Source organism: Pteropus vampyrus, unplaced genomic scaffold, assembly GCF_000151845.1.
Source record: "Pteropus vampyrus isolate Shadow unplaced genomic scaffold, Pvam_2.0 Scaffold82, whole genome shotgun sequence".
NCBI lineage: Eukaryota > Metazoa > Chordata > Mammalia > Chiroptera > Pteropodidae > Pteropus > Pteropus vampyrus.
Genome location: NW_011888863.1, coordinates 2862108 through 2882472, shown reverse-complemented (window position 1 = coordinate 2882472; position 20365 = coordinate 2862108). Strand labels below are relative to the sequence as shown.

General features: G+C 37.0%; 1 protein-coding gene, 1 non-coding gene and 1 pseudogene across 2 annotated transcripts in view; 1 reads left to right on the top strand and 2 right to left on the bottom strand.

Moving 5' to 3' along the window:
• LOC105294107 overlaps positions 1–3660 on the bottom strand; it is a 5158-nt pseudogene extending 1498 nt beyond the window's left edge.
• ITPR2 (inositol 1,4,5-trisphosphate receptor type 2) overlaps positions 1–20365 on the top strand; it is a 437650-nt gene that overhangs the window by 40426 nt on the left and 376859 nt on the right. Inside the window, exon 2 of the mRNA XM_011363170.2 lies at positions 3696–3766. Within this exon, the coding sequence (XP_011361472.1) occupies positions 3696–3766 (71 nt within the window). The remainder of the gene's footprint in view (positions 1–3695; positions 3767–20365) is intronic.
• On the bottom strand, positions 13049–13167 carry LOC111741834. The gene has a single exon (XR_002781101.1). It is a non-coding gene; the product is annotated as a 5S ribosomal RNA (ribosomal RNA).

Genomic DNA, 20365 nt, shown 5'->3' with positions numbered 1-20365 from the left:
ATATTGTTATTTAGAGCAGGCCATCTTGGCCTTTTTCAGGATTTGACATTTTTGATAATTTTCTGAGACACATCTGAATGGGGAATATTTCCGACTGTTTCTTCCATCTACTATTAGGCAACCGTTTGTTGGTTCTAGTTATTTTTACTTTTTATGTGATCTACAAATGTAACATTGTTGACTTATTCAGTGATTCAGAAAGTCACTCAGTCACTCTCTCAATTCATGATTATTTAGCACCTCCCATGTTTGAGGCCTAATACTTAAAGCTGGGCATATTATGGTGAGCAAAGCAGAAATGGATTGACTCCCTTGGAACTTATATAGTGTTGGAAACAATATGTATAAATAAGAAATTATGATGGAGTGAGGTAAGTTCTACTGATAGAGAGACTAGGGTACTATGGGAGTGTAGAACAGGTACTAATTCATTTAAGGAAGGTTAGAGAGCTTTATAAAAATATAGATTCTTAGTCCTGATTCCTAGAAAATTTTGATTCTGTAGGTCTAGACCAAAGAAACGTTATTATTATGATTATGATTATTATTATTTTAACTCCCCATAAGATTCATCTAGTTAACCATATTTGGGAAACACTGTTTATGAGTGATTAAAATGGGCAGTAATCATGACGGGGTCTCTAAATGAATTAGCTAGAGATGGAATACATGATTTTCAGATGATTTCTGCTCATAGGCCAAAGGTTGATCTTTATATTTATTCAATTGTCAATTCTTGACCTTAGATTATAAAAGTTAACTTCCCTGATACTGGATGGCACAGCCTGTCTTATCAGTACTACACATGAAAAGGACCTGGAATTGTTGTTTAGCTATAAACCTAATGAAAGTCAGAGATGGACTTGAGTGTCATGGAGCTATTACAATCTTAGGATACATAACTGTAAGCTTAGTATCTGAAAGAAGGAGGGAAGAGTCTTCTGTCCTTGTACTTGTTGGGGACACTCTAGTGGATAGTCTCTAGGATCACATTTAAGGGGCATGTTGACCCTTGGGATATATGAAAAGATGTTGAGCTCCTTGGTAAATATCCAAATGAGGAAGAACTGGATAGAAATAGTCTAGTTCATCCCAGAAAAAGAAGAGTTAATCTATACAGTTCTAGAAGAAAGGACTGGAACCAAAAAGGGAAAGTTATTCAGGAAGCAAGTCTCATTTATTCATTGACTCATTTATTCGTATAACAAATATTTAATGTCTACTGTAACTAATTCTAGAAGATGCCAAGGATAGAATGGTAAACGAGATGGATTTCGTTCTTGACTTCATGGTTACAATTTATTGAAAGATCCAGACAACTAAGCAAGTAGTTATAAGAAAATGTGATAAGTACTATGGTTGGAAACACAGAGTGCTATTTCATTTCTATATAAAACACATTTCTAATATTAGTACTGTCAGAAATATGGTAAAGGGGGGAATACTCTGCACTTGGAGGTATTCAAGAAGAGGGTGTTGGGTATATTGCAGAAGTTGTGCCAACCGTTGCCATTAAAATTCTGTTTAACTTTTAACTTCAATGATCGTATATATCTTTGTAACACATTCAGACTCCTTGCTTCTTTATACTCTTCCTATCCTACTTTTCCCTTTCTTCCATTCTCAGTTCCAGCTCTTTAAATCTGCATGATGAAATGGTTGTCTGTGATTTTCACAGATATTTGGATATAAGGAATAGGACAAATTCTTAGGATGGAAGTCACTCTTAATTATTATATTTTTATCTGGACTGTCAGCTAATTGAGGATAGGCATAAGTGTTTACCACATAAATGCACTGTGATCTAATTAGTAGCTTTAGTTTTTCCCGTTCCTCTTGATGGCTAGCCCATGCAGGTGGGGACTCCTAGGGAGCATTCTGGTGGGAGCCTATAGTTCTGTGGGAATAGGTAGTCACAAAGAATGAGTAGAATGTCGATGCCACTTTTTATATAATTTTAGTGTTCTCTAAATAAGACTATGTTTTTTTTATCATTATGTTTTGAATTCTTAACATGTCTTAACTAATTAGAAAAGCTGACCTTTCCCTCACAGCATAAAAAAAAAAAAAATTAAATGCTACGTTGTGACATTCTCAGGACTCTTTGAGCCTTTCGCATTCAATGTTGCAGACTGAAGTTGGATATTGTAGAGGTCTGGGTTTGCTTTCTCTTGACCCTATGTGACTTTCTGCTATGAAAACAGTTTGAAAGACTTTTAAAAGGAATTTCTTTCATGCTTGGCAGCTCTTGTAAAACCACATTTTAGTAAACCAGTGCAAATGAATTATATTAAAAAAATCAAAGAAAGAACCATATCGCTTGACCAAATTAACGTTTTGTTTTGTGGAAGTTGGATTTCGTAGAAGAGTCTGGTGATTTAGGAAGTGTCTGCTTCTGATAACCATATAAACCAGGAACCAAAGTTTCAATTTGATTGATCATCTTGGTTCAAGGGGACATTTGGTCACAAATTGGGTTTTACTCTGTGCTGGTGTTAATGCATACTAGTGAATCTGGTTTATTTATATATATAAATATATATATTTTAAGTTGCAACTTGAGCATCTCCCTTCAAATAAAATCATGAATTTGGAACTAATTCAGATGTGTTCTCAAAATGTACTAGAAAAAAAACACAGTTATTTCCACCACTCAGTCAATGGAGAAAACGAACGTTAGTAAGTTTTTGCTAGTTAGGTATTCCTCTTTGAACAGATGATTATGTCACTTGGCTCTCAGGGCAGAGATTCAGCTTCTTGCTTTTGGAATTGTCCTAGAAACTGGCTTCTTATGAATATTTTGATAGCGATGAAATGTGTTTTTGTAACAACAAAGGCAATTTATACATTTCATTAGAAATTGTTGAGTACCTACTATGTGTCAGGCACTCTTCTAGAATCAGTGTGGTAAGGAATAAGACAGGCAAGATCATTGGTTTTATTTATCTGTTAAACACTTAATTAAGGGTTTGCTATATGCCAGAAACTATACTTGGTACTTTGTGGATATTAAGTTATTTAATTTCCTAACAATGCTGTGAGGTAGGTACTCTTATTCTTATTTTATAGGTATAAAGAAGGAGGCCCAAAGTCACCTGGCTAGGAAGTGGACGAGCCAGGGTTTGAATGCAGGATGAGTTCTCATAACTACCCACTCTATGGTTGCTCTGAAAGCCTGACCTTATAAGCTTACCTTTTCCTCATTAAAAAAACACACTCAGAGACAAAAAAGGAAAATAAAAACCACGAGGAATCTAACCAAGATTAATGTGTTGGTTTCTGTGTTCCATTCCTTATAATGTGTTTGTATAGAGGTGTATATGTGTGTGTAAACATATATAATACCTTATTAGTTTAATACCATTTATTTTCATAGCATGTTATAAATGTTTTGTAGGCCAGTGTATTTTTTAAATGAATTTTAAATAGCTCTACAGCGTTCCATGGTTTATCTATATCATGATTTATCCAACCAGTTTCCTGTTGCTTAACAGTGTTGCTTACTACTGACTTTCATAAACCCTGCTTTTATTAATACCTTTGTAACCAAATCTTTTTACAAATCCATGATTATTAAAAGTTTTTTTAGTGAAGAATGGTATTGAAACTTTTTGTAAATATTTATGTAATACCCACATGCAGTTTATGTTTTACGAACATGACTGTTAACAATGCAATTTTTCTTTTCCTTCTAGGTTAGTGGATGATCGGTGCGTGGTGCACCCAGAAGCAGGAGACCTTGCCAACCCTCCCAAGAAGTTCAGAGGTAAAGAAAACAAATATTTTTTATTTTGTGACCTGGGAAGTGGGGATTATTTTTGTGTCTTAAATAAGTCATGTTAAAATTTTATTCAGTGTGAAACTTTCAACTATAATTATGTCCACTGAAAATTCTTTCAGAAGTTTCCCTGCTGTTTTTCTTCTTTTACACATTGAAGGATTTATAATGAAATAGTTCAAATTTTTGTTTTGCTGACAATCATTTATCAGAAAGGAAATCTAGGTAATTAACTGTAGAGGCCACTTTTCAAACCAGTAAATACAACTGAATAATATATAGCTATATATTTCTGTGACAGTTATACTATAAGTGTTAGTTTTTCATTAGCAGCTATTTAATTTATCTTTGTAAAATCTCCAGGAGGGTGACAGTGATGTGTTAGCTTAGCTTTTAAAATGTCACTTTGAATCGTGTGTAATAACTAACAGTTGTCTTAGAACTCTTTTCTAAGTATAATTTTAGAGATAGCTTGATAATATCCACTGAGAAACTGGTCGTAGCAGGAGACATTATTATTCGATTGCTATGAAAGAAAGATTAATGAAATATGCAAATAATCATACACAACTGAAACAAGTAATTAAAACCTTGCTCAAATAAATTTTACAGTTTGTGTGTACTTATAACAATAAAAATAATTTTAAAACAGTATTCATTTTAAACACACCGTATAAGTATTCTTCTCACAATGGTGAAAAGCAGCTTTAATAAGGGGAAGGAATCTGGAGAGAGAGTCAAAGGGATTCCCTAGAGCCAAGTCAGGATGTGGTACTTACTGCCCTGGAGAGGGGAGATGTTTAACGTTTGGAAAATATTTCCCATGTTTTACTTCCTGTGATAGACACTTTCCACACGATTCTCATTATAACAATATCATATATATTTCATCCTCCCTAAACTCAGAACTTTTGAGAGAGAGTGACAAGCACAATAAATGTCCTTTGAGTTAAATTGGTCACATTGAATAAGAGGTCCAAATTTCTTCCCAGGTAGAAAAATTAACATAAAGCAGGATGCAGGAGATACACTGCCCATTAGAAGCACTTATAAAACCACTCAGTAGGGACACTCCTCCAACTCTGGGCAAGTGAGGTCTTCTTGCCATGACAGTTACTGTTGAAGATGTTACTGAAGCCCGAGTTCATGTACCCGACAGTATGAAAGGCCAAAACTCAAAATATCAGAGTTTGGAGTTAGGAAAAATTTATTGATCGAGAAGGCGCCAACCGAGAAGATGGGAGACCTAATGGTGTTTCAAATCCACCTTGCTAGCTGGACTCAGTTAAGGGTTTTTAAGGGTTTAGGGGGAATAGGTGTGTGGAAGTGCTGGGGTGGGCAAGTTATAATTGGAGTTATAACTGGGCCATTTATACTAAAGGAGCGTGGACACCAGATCTTCCTGGACAAGGACCCTTGGCTTTTGAAATAGTTCTCATGTTCAAGTTCTGGTTACGTCCTGGTCCTTTGCTTCTGTGGTGGTGTGTGTTGGGGAGGTGGGGGTGTTGCAGGAGGAGGTGAGACTTTGGTTTCTGGTGCAGCTGCAGGTCAAAGTCTTCTCCTCTATGAATGCTTCAACTGCATGGCTAGCAGTTTTGGTCTGTTGTCTCTGAAGAACAACTCAGTATCTTGTTAAACGGGATGGGACCATTTTGAGCTGGTTCTGTGGTTACAGTGATAGACTCACAATAAAACTACCATGAGGTAATGTTAATAGTTGTAACCAATAGACGAGTCATGTGCCGGAACCACCTACCAAAGACTATGCAATATACGTGTGGAAATGATTTCAAAGATAGAAGAGAAGAGGGTAGAGAAGCCCTAATGGAAGAACAGACAATATGAAAAAAGAACAGATAGTTTCTAAAAAGTTTGAACTAGAATATTACATAAAGATGAGGAGAGAATTAGTGCTTTGGAAAAGAGATCTGAGGATCTCATCCAGGATGCAGTACAGAGACATACCAAGAGAGGAAAATATGAATGAGTCATGAAAAGCTTGGAGGATAGACTGAGAAGGATTGGCAGGACCTAATCAAATTCTAGAAGAAGCTAGAGCAAATGGGAATGAGGCAATATGTGAAGAAATATGAGCGAGAAGTTTCCTAAACTGAAGAAAAACACTGTGCCTCAGGTTGAAGGGGCACGTTGAGTTCAGAGTAGTAATGATAAACAAAACCAAATCCACAGCAACTCCTTTTATGAACTGTAGTACATTAAAGATAAAAAAGAAGAGTTTTAAAAGCAAACTGGGACAACAAATCTGTATTTGTAAGAGAAAAAAGCAGTTCAGGTTTTGACTGTACCGCTCTCTGGCTGCGTCATCTTAAGTAGGTCACCTAACCGCTTTGAGCTTCAGAGGACATCCGTCATTGGCTGGTGGAAGTAGGGTGGATAATAACAAGAACAACGCCAACCACACAAGGCTTTATGAGGCCATGAAATCTTTCCAGAGAATAAATGTGAAAGTGTTTTAAGTCATTATACAAATGATAGTTAACTTATAGTATAAAGGCATAATGCATTTCTTTTAACATATTATATTATATTATAACCTCTTCGAGGGCAGGATTTTATTTTTTTCTTTTTGTGTTTTATAGGTATAGAGCTTTGCCTATAGTAGATATCAAAAAAAAAAAAAAAGAACCCTTTAGATGCTTTTGGATGAGAGACCCAAACTTTGCTTGGGATCATGTGCTGAAACTTGGTTCCCAAGGTTGCCCCACACTTCACTGCCAGGAGCATGGGTAGCCTTATTTCTCTGTCAGTCAGGGAGGATTAATCTTTCAAAGCTAACCCTTCAGGGTTTGTGGCTGCCTTTTTTCTTTTCCTCTTTCTCAGTGAAGTGAATTGTTTTAAAGTGTAAAGATCGTTTTAGTGTGCCTGAGGGAACCTTGGGGTAACAGTTCTATACCCAGCATGTAATTATATACGGATATATAGATACTCAGTATTATATTATTCAGTGGGGAGTGGTTCAAACAAGAATCATTCAGGTGCTCCATCCCACCCCTGGGAGGCTGGCTGTTCCTGTAATATAATATTGTCCTTGCTAGTTTTTTCTCATTTTCTACCTCTAGTTTAAGACTAAATTATTTCTCTCGCTCCATTCATCATGGGAAAAGGAGTGTCCTTTCCTACTGGAGATTCAGAGTTTCCTTTTTAAAGCTCTGACTCTTTCCCTATGATGCTTGGAACCCCATCCTGATGGAACACCAGAGGAGAATTCCATGAGGGGGCTTGTTTGCGCCTTGGTCTGCTTAAGTCATAAGCAGACTTTTGTGGTCCCAAATGCCTCATCCTTTCACTTGGCCTATCCTTTCATAGCTCTTGCATTATACCATTTTCTGCCAGAATATATTTCCCTTGTTCCGTTTGGCTTTAAAAACCATTGCTTTTTCATAGATTTGCCTCCCAGAATCACCACCCCTGAATTTCCAGACTCCTCTGCCAAGTTTCCAAGCGCCCTCCCTTATTGTTACTTTTTAAGTAAGGGAAGAAACAATAGCTTATCAACAGTTCAGCTACACCTCAGTTCCTCTTACCTCAGCTAGATGCATGGTATTCTCAAACTTATTTGAAAAAATTTTTGTTTTTCGTACTCACTCTGTGATTTGTTCATGTGAAACATAAAAGTTGAGAGCTAGGTGATTAAAAGTAAATGTAGTATAACTGCCCCAATTTTTTGAATGAGGAGCTAAAGTTCCAAAAAGGTTAAAATGATTCTCCTCCATATACAGTTATATAATGAAATGTTCTTTTGGCTATGTCACATTGCCTCACATATGAACAGAGGAAACTAAGTTTTAACGAGTAAACAACTTCCCCAGGGTTATTTAAAACCTGATGGACAGCTATTTTTTCAGTAGAAACCATACAATCAGAATACAATCAATCAACAGAAGCACAGTGGTTTTCTCTTACATGCGTGTAAAATTATTTTAACGATAAAATATTCTCTGTTTTTAAGAGATAAACTTTAAACTTTGGAATAAATTCAGATGTACAGGGGAGTTGTGAAAGATGTACTGTAGAGAGTTCTCTTCACCCAGTTTCCCTTAAGGTTAGCATTTTACATAATCATGGTACATTGTCAAAACTAAGAAATTACCATTTGTACATTAAAGTTGTACTGAATTTTAGACTTTGGATTTCACATTAGTTTTTCCATGAATGTTCTTTTTCCATTCCTGATCCCATTCAGGATCCTACATGGCATTTAGTTGTCATGGCTTCTTAGTCTTCTCTGGTCTGTGACATTTTCTCAGTATTTCCTTGTTTTTCATTACCTCGATCCTTTTGAGGAGTGCTGGCCAGGTGTTTTGTAGAGTGTTTCTCGGTTTTGACCTGCCTGATATTTTTCTCATGATTAGACTGGGGTTAAGGTTTTGAGACTCCCACCGAGGTTAACTCTCTTTTTGTCATATCAGGGGTACATAATGTCAGCATAATTTATCACTGGTCCTAAATAATGGCAGTTATTTTTGTTGACTTTATATTCTTTTGATTTTTTTTCTTTCCTAGTTACTTTATGTACTTCTCCCCTTATTGTCTAGAAGACTTCTGTCTGGTGTGGATGTTTCCAAAAGTCTGTGCCTATTGATACATGTGCTTTTTCTATTAGGAGGAGATACAAGTCAAATCAAGAGAGGTTTGTGTGTCCTTTTATTACCATTAGGGTGATAAAATATAGAAGTAATGGAGACCTCAGGAAGCCACTCTCTAGGTGGGCTGAGGGAAGAGAAGATGGCCCTTTCTCTTGATTGGTTAGATATTCCCCACGGTTGGGCCATATGGTCTTGAAATTTGCAACTCTGAGATTTCTTTGGTCATTTGACATGTGCCTATTTCATAATCCACCATGGCTACCAAGTGGCCACTTCTGGCAAGCAAAAGGTTATTCTGAACCAGTAAGTTGGAATGCTTCAGGAATTGGAACTAAAATAGAGAATTTCTCTGCTGTGTAGTGGAACACTAAAGCAGGTAGTGAAAATTAGGGTTTGGAGGAAGATTGACAAAATCATTTCTGTAACTCAGTTCTTCCTCTAGATAATTCAGGGAAGTCATTTTGAAGGCTGGGACTCTCACCTTTTGCTTCTACACATGGAGGTGGAGGTTAAACGCTCAAGTGTATAAGTGAAAAAAGTCATCTTGCTAGGTGGTGGCTTTGACTTTTTATGTAGTTGAATAATATATCAATCTTGTCTAACAGTGATTCTACAGTATGAGCCAGTTATAAATACTTCCTCAACCAGCTTAACAATTGCTGTATTGAATTCCTTCAGATTTGGTAGTATAATTTTTTTTTTTGATGAAGACTGAAACAATTTTAGATTTGAAATAATTAGCATTTCTTGAAATTTAATACGTGCTGTACTGTGCTTAGGGCTTTCCATGCATTATTATTTAGGAATCACAAAACCCTATAAAGTGGAAATTGTTGCTATCAATTTTGAAGTCAATAGAGTTAAGTATAAAGAAATTATGCAACCATCTTAAGGTCACTGAATTCACTACTGGTAGAGTTGGGATCCAAACCAAGTTTGTCTGACTCCAGACCTGTTCCTAACCACTATATCATACTATCTGTTGAATTATGCCCTCCTATAAATTTTACCTATTGGTCTTGTAAAGCCACTTTGATTAAATCTAATACCTCTTCCACACAGTATCCTTTAAGTATTTGTTTAGAATGATCACATTTCTGCTGATCTTTTCTTATACAGTCTTAATTTTAAAAAATTTCTTTCACTTGTTGCCAGCTAAATAACTAAATTCTTTAGTTATTTCTCTAGTCTTCATCGTAGTGGCTTGTTTGTCCTCTGGTTAGGCTCCTATTTGCCAGTATAATTCTTAGTGGTGTAGAAAGAACTGAATATAGTACATTGGGGTGCAGTCTGATCAGAATCTCCCTCTTTTTTGGATGCCACAATAGTAGCCCAAGAGTCCTGGGCAGGACTCCCTAATTTACTTCCATCTGTAGTCATTTGCATTTCTGAATCCTCATGTCCCTTCTCCTGTACATAAATGGTACTTTGGAACCAAGTGGAGACTCCGTTACGTTTCATATTATTAGCATTGGCTCATTGTTCTAGCTTGACTCCCTCTTGCTCTCTCTCTCATCTTAACTCTCATCTAAATTATTTATTCAGATGCCCAGCCTCATGACATCTTGAAATTTATTAAGCTGATAAAGGGCATATGTGTGATTATCTCATTTTATGTGTTATTCCAGTATTATTGAATATATCTGAGGGGAAATAGATTAGGACTGTGTTGGTTGGAGTACCTACAAATCATATCCTGGAAGACTTGGATAGAGTTCATGTTTGGGAGGTGATCCCTGGAAGCATGGATGAGGAAGTGGGGGAGAATGAGCCTAAAGGATGAAAAGGCAATTAAGTGTTCCATAATGTTCCCCACTGTGGCAACTGGGGCTCAGTCCTGCTGGAGCCTTCTGAGAAACCATGAGGAACATGTGTTCCTCAGAATCTCCAATAGAAAGGCTGCAGCCAACTTCCATCATCTGTGGGTTGCAGGTTGCCCCTGAGGGTGTAATCACCCATTTCCACAACATACTCTGGATTGCTCCTGCTTGCAGCTGGGCAAGTTTTCCTGGTGTCAGGGAAAGCCCTCCTGAAGAGAAGGAGAGAGATGAAGGAGCTCGGAGTGGGAGGCTGCCAGCATGCTGGAAACTGTCCACTGTGGTAGTCAGTGAACTTGGGCCTGAGGACACATGACTAGTGCATGCTCAGAATTTGTACCCGTTTCTTTATTTGACCTACAATTAGAATGTAAATCGTAAATACTGTGTTAGCCTGAGCTCTGTTGAATTACCAAGATCAAGAAGAGTGTTTTATTACTTTTTGTTGAATTAATGAATAAAGCTCTAGAAAAAACTTGTAATTCTTAAAGGCAATATAATTTCAGTTCTGTCATCAGATGCTTTTTTGGGTGTCTTAATACTACAAAGCATGTATCATTGCTCTTAGTTGATTACGTGTTTTATGATAAAGCAATGTATAGACCTGTTATTTTATTATAGTCTTAAATTCTCCACCTCTAAATTTAAGTTCATTGGTGTAAAATGTGCATTCTAACATTTGTTATAGTGTGAATAGCAGAAGACAAAACTTCCACATGTATTAAGTGAAACTTTTTTTAGGTTATTGCATTTTGTAGTTGGCTGCTACTTAAAGAAGTTTAGAAAATTGCAATGGGTTTGCAAGCCAACGAATACATGATTTATATTAAAACATCTTTAAAATTCTCCAATTGAATGTTATTGCTGTGTTGATCCTGTATATTTCTGGTAAGTCTTTATATTAAGAACCTTTTATTGTCAATCCCCTATTATTAAACTCTTAAGTGGCAGAGGAAATTGGATAATAAGTTTACTTTTCTCAGTGAGCTTTCAGAGAAAGGCCAAAGGATGAAATAAAAACAGATTGCATTGCCTCTTTGCTTTTCTTGTTGAAGCTAGTCGAGATTGTAAAAGTACTTGCACTTTCAAATACTTTAGTCTCTACTGGAGAGAAGTTGCTGTGGTTCTAAGTGGTAAATAAGACTTCATACTGTGAAAGTCTCATGAATTGCTGTTAAAGCAGCACTCACACAGTCGTGTCTGTGATATATACAGTGTATGAACTTTGATTTGTGGCTTAAAATTGTGAAGTTTAATTCTCTCTCTTAAGAGTAAGAAATGATGGGCAGAAAATTAACACCTGAGATGCATGTGCTTTTGAAGAATGAGAACTATTCTCTGAGTCCCTCACTTACTAATCATGTGTCCAGGGGCCAGTTTTCCCGAGCTGCTTACTGGCTTGTGTATAAAAATCTCCCTTCTAGTGTTGTGTATGAAGCACTTGGTTGTATGTCCAAATTCATGTAAGTACTGAATAGGTACCTTTGTCTGTGGGTATTTTAACTTAATACCCAAGATGACTCTTTCTAAGAATAGAAAGTCCTAAATATTGAATTTTTAAGTTTGAGCACTTATGATGGCCTTTATCCGTGTTACCTTATTTAATTTTTAATAGCCCCATTTTACAAATGTGGAAACTACACTTTAGAAAAGTAAAATAACATGGTTAAGGTCACGCAGCTTGTAGGGTGAGGCAAGCTTTTTTTAAGTTGTTGTTTTTCAACTCTATAAGATCTTGGATACATTTAATAGTGATTTATTTAATATCTGCTGTGTGCAGTGCAGTGTGCGAACTAGTTGCTGTGGTTCAAATGAGTCAGAAATGAATGCTGCTTTCAAGGAATTTATAATCTAATGAGAGAGATAAGATGTGTATATAAAGAATTATAGCACAAGGGAGACAGTGATAAGAGCTAAATAAAAAGGTATGGTGAAAGTATTATGGGAGGATGGAGATTTTAATTTCCTGTTTTGAGAGGTGAAGAAAGCATCTTAGTGAAGACAGCATTTAATGTGTAATTTGAAAGATTTGTACATGTGGAAAAGGGATATCCAGGCTTCTCAGGCCTAGTATGCACCTTTTCATTAAAGGAATTCCTAGGGTAATAAGTGATATGTAAAGCTAACTTACATAATGGAACATTTGCTGTTCTTTTGAATATAATACTGAAATGAAAGCGCCACGCCGTTACCCTGCAAAATGTGGTCTTCTGCAGGAAATAGACAAGTAAATCCATGATAACTAAATGTGACCAGGACTACTCTACTATCAGTGCTGCTAATCACAAACATTGATTTAGTCCTTACTGTATGTCAGGTAATGTTCAAAATGCTTTATATTTTATTAATCTACTTAATCCCTACACAACTCTATGTAGTATGTAGTATATATTATTGATATTATTATGTGCATGTATTAGATAAGGTGCTATAGCCGAAATAAAACAACAACAAAAAACAATGATTTATATAAGAGAAGTTTATTTCTCTCTCACTTAATAGTTCCTAGGTGAGCGATTCAGAACCATATTATGGCTTTACACATGGCTTTCAAAGTTGCTCCAATAGTCACCATTTTTCAGTTAGTAGAAAGGGGGTAAGAGGAATCAAGAGCAAGAAGATTCTTTCATAATGATATCTGGAATGACAAATATCACTCCTGTTCATATCTTATAGTCACTTAGTATATTGGGTTGAATGGTGCTCCCCCCTAATAAATCCATGTCCTAATACCCAACCCTGTGAACGTTACCTAATTAGAAAAGAGAGTCTTCGAAAATGATATTAAATAATCTTTTTTTTAACTTTTTATGAATTTTTTAAAAATTTTATTATTATTGTTTTTAAGCCTATAGCACCTGGTATTCCCAGGTGGTTTCCCATCCAAGTACTAACCAGGCCTGACCCTGCTTAGCTTCCGAGATCAGAAGGGATCGGGCGCGTTCAGGGTGGCATGGCTGTAGACTAAATTAAGAATCTTGAGATGAGATCATTCTGGATTACCCAGGTGGGCCCCAAATTTAATGACTAGTGTCTTTATAAGAAACAGAAGAGAAGACACACACACACACAGGAGAGGCCATGTGAAGACAGAGACCAAATGGAATTAGGTTGCCATAGCCAAAGAAGCTACCTGGAGCCATCAGAAGCTGAAAGAGGCAAGAGAGGATTCATTCTCTCCTACAGTCTTCAGAGGGAACATGAACCTGAAGACACCTTGACTTTGGGCTTTTGGCTTCCAGAACTACAAAGGAATAAATTTCTGTTTTTTTTTTTTAATGCCACCCAATTTGTGGTAATTTGTTATGGCAGCCACAGGAAACCAATACGCATGGCTATATTTTGGTGCAAGAAGGCTGTAGAAAGTGTTATTGGGCTATCCATGTGCCTACCTAAAACTCAGGAGGTCTGTTACCTAAAGAGGAGAGTAGAGATGTTGTGGGCGAAGGGGTAACATTCTCTGTCACATCTCATTTTATAGATGAGGAAATTGAAGTACAGAGAAGTTAAGTAACTTGCCCAAGGTCATACAATTAGAAAGAAGCAAACCTTTGATTGAAATCCAGATCCTTAACCACTGACTAATCTGACGGGGGCTATGGAAGCACTGAGAAGAGGGTTGTCGTTGGCTTGGGAATTCAAGCGAAGAATGGAGGTGAGCTGGAGCTATGGAAAAATAGACAGTTGTCAACGAGGTGGAAAGGAGGCTGTTTAGGAGAGAGAGGCATTTCTGGCTGAGGCACAGAGGTGTGGAGTAACATGACCATTTGTGGTCATGGCTTTTAAGAATGGTTAAAGCTTAGGAGAATGTGGAAGAGTGGCAGAGATGAGCTTGGAGGAGGGTCCAGTGCCTAATGGCCTTGTATGCCATACTGAGGTACTTGATTTTTTATGTTCAAGATAGTGGAGAACTATTAAAGGATTTTAAGCTGGGCTATGATGAGCAGAAATGAAAATTTGAAAGACTGTTCTCTTACATGGAGAGGTTGAAAATGTAGGATGGGTTATCAACTAAGAGACTGTTAAAATAGTTCAGAAATTTGATAATGGAGTAATATAATAGCTATAGATGGAGAGAAGGGGATGTATTTAACTATATTAGGACTTGATGACTAATTATATGTGGGAGTAGGGTGGGAGGCAGGGGTGAGGGAGAAAATGTGTCCTAGAATTCTCCCAGGTTTCAGATTTTAGTAGCATGATAGGGGTGAGTAATTGTATCAGTTTTCTATTACTGTGTAACAGCTCACCTCCTCCCCCAAACTGAGTGGCTTTCATGGCATCGATCTATTTAACTCATGAATCTGTGGGCTTTCTGGCTGATTCTTTTGTTCTGAGCTGGCTTGGCTGCTCTCTGCTGAACTTGCTCGTGTATCTGTGGTCAGTTGGCAGCTGGATGGTCTAGAATGGTTTCACTCACATATCTGCCAATGGATAGGTTTTTGATAGGGATGTGTCCCTCATTATCTGCAGGCTAGCCGAGATTCTTCACATAGGGATAGTGTTGTGAGAATAAGGGCAAACCCCAGTGCTCAAACATTATTCAAGCCTCTGCTTGCGTCACATTTACTGATGCTATATGGCTAAGTTCAGATGCGAAGAGTGGGGACATTGACTCTGCCTTTTGATGGGAGGAGCTGCAAAGTCACCTGCAAAGGGACATGCATACAGGGATGGGAAGAATTTATGGCCACTGTGCAATTTACCACAGTAATGAATTGGGTTCTGACATCCTTTCTGCCAGAGAAGCAGATCTAGAAGATTGCTGGATATGTTGATTTGGAGGCTCCAGAGAGAAATCAAGGTGGAAGAACAGATTTGACATTTACTAGCATATGGATGGAATTTAAAGCTGTGAGAGTGAGAAGAAAAGAGTACTCTAAATGGAATCCCTGAGAATACCAATATTGAAGAAAACAACAATATCAAGAGCCACAATGAAGTACCACTACAGAAATGGCTAAAATGAAAAATTACTGATGGTACTGAAAATGCTGACAACAGTACTGTTGTCAAGGATGCAGACCAACTAGGTCTCTCATGCATCACTGGCAGTGTCCAAAATGCTACAGCCATTTTGGAAAAGAGTTAAACACACGCACACTATATTACCTCCCAAATCTCACTCTTAATTATTTACCCAAAGCGATGAAAACTTAAGTTCACACAAAGATCTGTATGTGAATGTTTATAGCAAAAACTGGAAACAATCAAAATCTCATTCATTTGGTGAATGAATAAACAGTACACACAACGGTATGTCCACATAATGGAATACTACTCAATACTAAAAAGGAATGAACAGCTGATACACCCAATGACATGGTGATTTAGCAAATGATTTATGCTAAGTAAAGGAAGCCAGTCTCGAAAGGCTGCATAATATATGACTACATTTAGAGGCCATTCTGGAAGAAGCTGAGGCTGGGGGGTAAATTTAGACAACTCAAGAATGAATAGCCCCGAGGGGCAAAAGCAGCCCTGAGGCGGCTAGAAGTTCAATTGACCCAGAAATATTTTCTTGACTTCACTGAAGCAAAAAAAAAAAAAAAAAAAAAAAAAAGGAAGTTTTCCTACTCAACTATACTTCTGTGACTTTTTTCACCTCTAAGACTGGCTGTGTGGAAGATGAAGAAAGAGTTTATTCACTCAGGACTCTTTCTTTGCCTCTCTGGGCTTTCTTAGGTAGGTCCTTGGTGAGGTCTTTAGATATAGTTGCAGTTTTAATTTTGGAGAAACGAATGATCTTTACAAAGTACATTTGAATCACTTTTATAGGATATTTGATTTTCTAAATGATATGGAGGGTGAGAATATTTCCATTTCTGCTATATTCATGATTAACTGTGTATTCCTTAGGAAAATAATCCCAATTATATTATTTCAGTAGAATTTCCTATGGGAAATGCATTCTTTTTATAATATAATTTCTAAGAACATATTGTGGTGAGAAGTATGGACTGTTTGTAGATCTGAAACTATGGCTCACTCAAAAACTCAATGAATTAAATGGTAGCTATTTTTAAATGAACTATTTTCCTTATCCTCTCTTATCTTGTCATGTATTAGGCATATTAAAAAGTCAAATCAGGACCTGGAGGTTATTATGCTGAGTGAAATTAGTCCGAGAAAGATAAATACCATATGATTTCACTTATATGTGGAATCTAAGGAACAAAAAGAACAAACTAATCAAAAACAGACTCACAAATATAGCAGACAATCTGGCAATGGACAGAGGGGTTGGGGGATTGCTGGGCTGGGATAATGGGGTGAAGGGTTAAAGAAGTACAAATTAGTAGTTGATAGTTGATCACAGGAATGGGGAGCACGGCACAGGGAAAGCAGTTAGCATTAATGTAATGGCTAGGTAGAGAGCCAGAGGAAAGTAAGAGCAGTCGTGGATTGTTTCATAAACTATACAAATGTCTAACCAATGTACTGTATGCTTGAAACTAATAAAATTAAATTTAAAAAAAGGTCAAATTACTTGTTTTCACATACTCTAGAACAAATTATCGCCAGTGGGAGAGAGTGTCATACACATATCTGTTATTTTAAGTGGAAGTATGTATGAATTTAGATTGTACTTCTACAGTTTATGGTGGGTGGGCCTTACTTGTTTTACTCTCTTCCGAGTATTAAATAAATTCATAAAAGTTATATTTTGTTTATGAAAGTCTCTGTGTATCTCCATAAAGCTTACTAATCATTAACTTATTCAAACTACCACTAAGATAAAAGCTCCATTTGTATATCATGTGTTCAAGTCCAAGTCAACTGCCTTTCCTTCCCAGGTGTTGATTCGGTAAGTGAGTAGTTTAAAGATTTTCTCTGATCAGGTGCCCTTATTTACATTTTGTGGTTTTCAAGGTAAATACAGCAGTTTCAGAATAAAGCAAACATTTCTGGCAGGTGGCTTTGTTTGCTTTATAAATGCTTGGAAGTAGTTTGAGAACTTTGTCTTTTAAGGAATAAGATAGGTAAAAACTTAGTAAAGCAGCCCTCAAAAGTAGAGCTCCTACCTCAGTTTGTGACATATCACTGAGTCACCTTTGCTCGTCTGGAGCCTTGCGTGTCCATTTTGTCTGGGGATGCCTAGAAGGGAGATTTATGCTCTGAAAATAAAAGGTTCCCAGGAACTCATTGAGTCTGGGTGCTTCTGTCATGTTTTGCTATATGACTGTGACTGGTGTGTGTGGGTCTGTGTGTGTACATATGTGTTTGAATCTTCCGCTGACTGAGTTAGAGATGGTTAAACTTAAATTTCCAGAGGTTCTCAAGGGCTATGAAAACTAAAAGGCAATAAGCTCATCCAGAGAGTGTCCTATCTTGGAAGCAGAGGTATAAATAGGCTAAAAATGGTTTTTGAATGCTCATTTTCTAAAGGACGGAAGCTTCAGCTCTGTTTAGAAGTAGGGCTGTGGAATTTGTCCTTCTTATTTAGATGTACTTCATGAAGCACAGTGCAGCTGTAATTGTTGTAGAAAGCTTCACAGTTATGCAACTTGTACTCTGATTGTATGTACGTAATTAAATACCTTGATGTGGGTAAATATTGGGAGGAAAGGAGTTAAACAAAGTGAATTGTGTGGTTAGGCTGGGAGTTAGGTTCTGTAATGTTATTATATAAAGGAAAAAATCCAATACCTGAAATGTCACGTTAAAAAAACAGTATGACTGTCCAGAGGTCAAATGTGAAAACAAAGCAAAAAGCAAATTATTGAGCGTAATTAATGTTTTGACTTTGTAATAGTGGAAGTCCTTTAATTCCTGTTTTATTCTCAGCCTTATTTTCTTTCTATATATTTGGGCAGCATTGTTAATAAAGTTAAAGGCAGGTATCTCCACTAATCGGCGTATATATATAGATCTTATATATGCCACTAATCGGCATATATATATAAAATCTTAACTTTCACTTTAATACAAGAGATGGGTAGCACTGTTCTAGAGGCTTCTACGGTTATTCTGCCCTCCTATTAAAATTTATTAAACAGGCTGGATTTCTATGTTTCATCACTTAAATATCCTAGAACATAAATAGCCTAGGAACACTGACTTAGTTGCATAAAACCTGTGGGACTTGGATACTGATCTTTTTTTGCAGAGAAAGCAAAGGCAATAAGGAGCCATGCCATCGTGATGTATAGCAACCAAGCAAGCTGATGACACCGCAGCTGCCCCCTCCCCTGCCGTGGTTGACACAGGCCATGAGAGATGGTGAATGCAAAGTGAGAATTAGGTGACACAGGAAATCATAGGACAAAGGCCTAGATGTGGTTCTCTAGCTTGGGGTCCTCAAGATCTTTTTGGGAGGATCTGCAAGATCCAGCTGTTTTCATAATGATACTGAGACATTACTTTCCTTTTCCACTTTCAATCTTTCTTGAGTGTGCAGTGGAGTTTTCCAGAGGCTATATGAACTGAGATGTTGTCCTCTCTCTTTTGGCTAATGAAATTTGTACTTGTGTTCTATTGTTTCATGTTTCTAATTTTAATTTGTCATTCGGTAAATAGAGAAACAGCCCACAGAACAAAATCTTTTTGGGATCCTCAATAATTTTTAAGAGTATAAAGTGATCCTGAGACCAAATAGTTTGAGAAATGCTTGCTAGAGGGTCAGTCAGGTAGCAAGGGTTAGGAATAAGCTTAACTGAGCTATGGGAAAAGGCATGTGTGAAAAGTAATGGATAGGCAAGGAACAGGCAAGAACAGTAGTTGGGGAAAGTAACTGGAAGAACATAAGCAAGCAGGTATGCCAAGGAGGCAGGACAAAATGAGGGAACAGAAGAGTTATTTTCTGAGAGGTTTTTAAGGATCAACATTGAATCTCTAGCACTGTGCCTATAGTAGGGTAGGCCTTTGACAAATGTTTGCAAATGATCGAATTGATAAGTATAAAGATTGTAGAACCAAATAAAAATTTGAGACACATGAGATGTGATGTTTATCACAGTCCTACTTATAATGGAGGAGACTTAAATATGCAAAGGGAGGAAAAAGATTTGTATATCACGATGGGTCCTAAGTGGAAATTTAATGTTTTCAAGCAATATTTAATGACATTAGAAAATGTGGTGGAAAAAAATTTTATGTGAAACTATATATAATACATTTCCAGTTGTCTAAAATATAAGTGTATATTTTGGCAACTGTATCTGTCTGTTTCTCTAAGGATATACACCAAACCTATAGCCATGGTTAACCTTGGGACATGAAAAGAGATAGGACTTTTTTTGTTTATACTCTTAGATTTTCTAATAATTTTTGTCAGTGATGATATGTCAGTTTTATGTTCAGAAAAAGACTCCAGGATTTTTACACACACACACACACACACACACACGCATGCACACACACACATATACACACACTTTTAAAAAGCCACTAGAAAAAAATTTGAGTCATTTCATATTGAGATTGTTTTCTGTCCCAGGTTCAGAATTTTTCTGTCTTTGCTGCCTGTGTGAAGCTGGCCTTAATGTCTAGAGGTAGCACAGGCAGGTGTGAATTCCAGGCAGAGGAGGAAGCACTGGCAGCCAAATGTTGGTTACCCTTTCCAGAGGAAGACACGAATTCAAGAAGTTGCTTTAATTCGTACTGCAGTACCTAGTGCACCATGTGAAGCTCTTTAACGAACTCCAGGCCCGGAAGGAGGCCTGGCTGATGCATGGATATCGTGGAAAGAACAAGAAAGCTTGTAGCAGAACAAGAAGGTAAAGAAGGAATGACTGGTAGATCTGTAGTTTTGTCTTCCCTTTGCCATTTGGAAAATGATAAAACCTAGGCCTATAGCAGGAGGACTGGATAAACACAACATGATATAATTACTATAATGGAACATTATTTAACTATAAAAAATAATGAAGTACTGATACATGCTACAACTTGGATGAGCCTTGAAAACATTATGCTAAGTGAAAGAAGCCAGTTACAAAATCATACAGTGTATGATTCCATTTACGTGAAACATCCACAATAGGCAAATATATAGAGACCCAAAGTGGATTAGTGATTTCCCAGAGCTGGGGGAAGAGTAGGATGAAGGGAATGGTGAGTACAAGGTTTCTTTCTGAGGTGATGAAATATTCTAAAATTAGTTTATGTGGATATTTGCACAACTCTAGAATATATTGAAAGCCCTTGAATTGTACACTTTA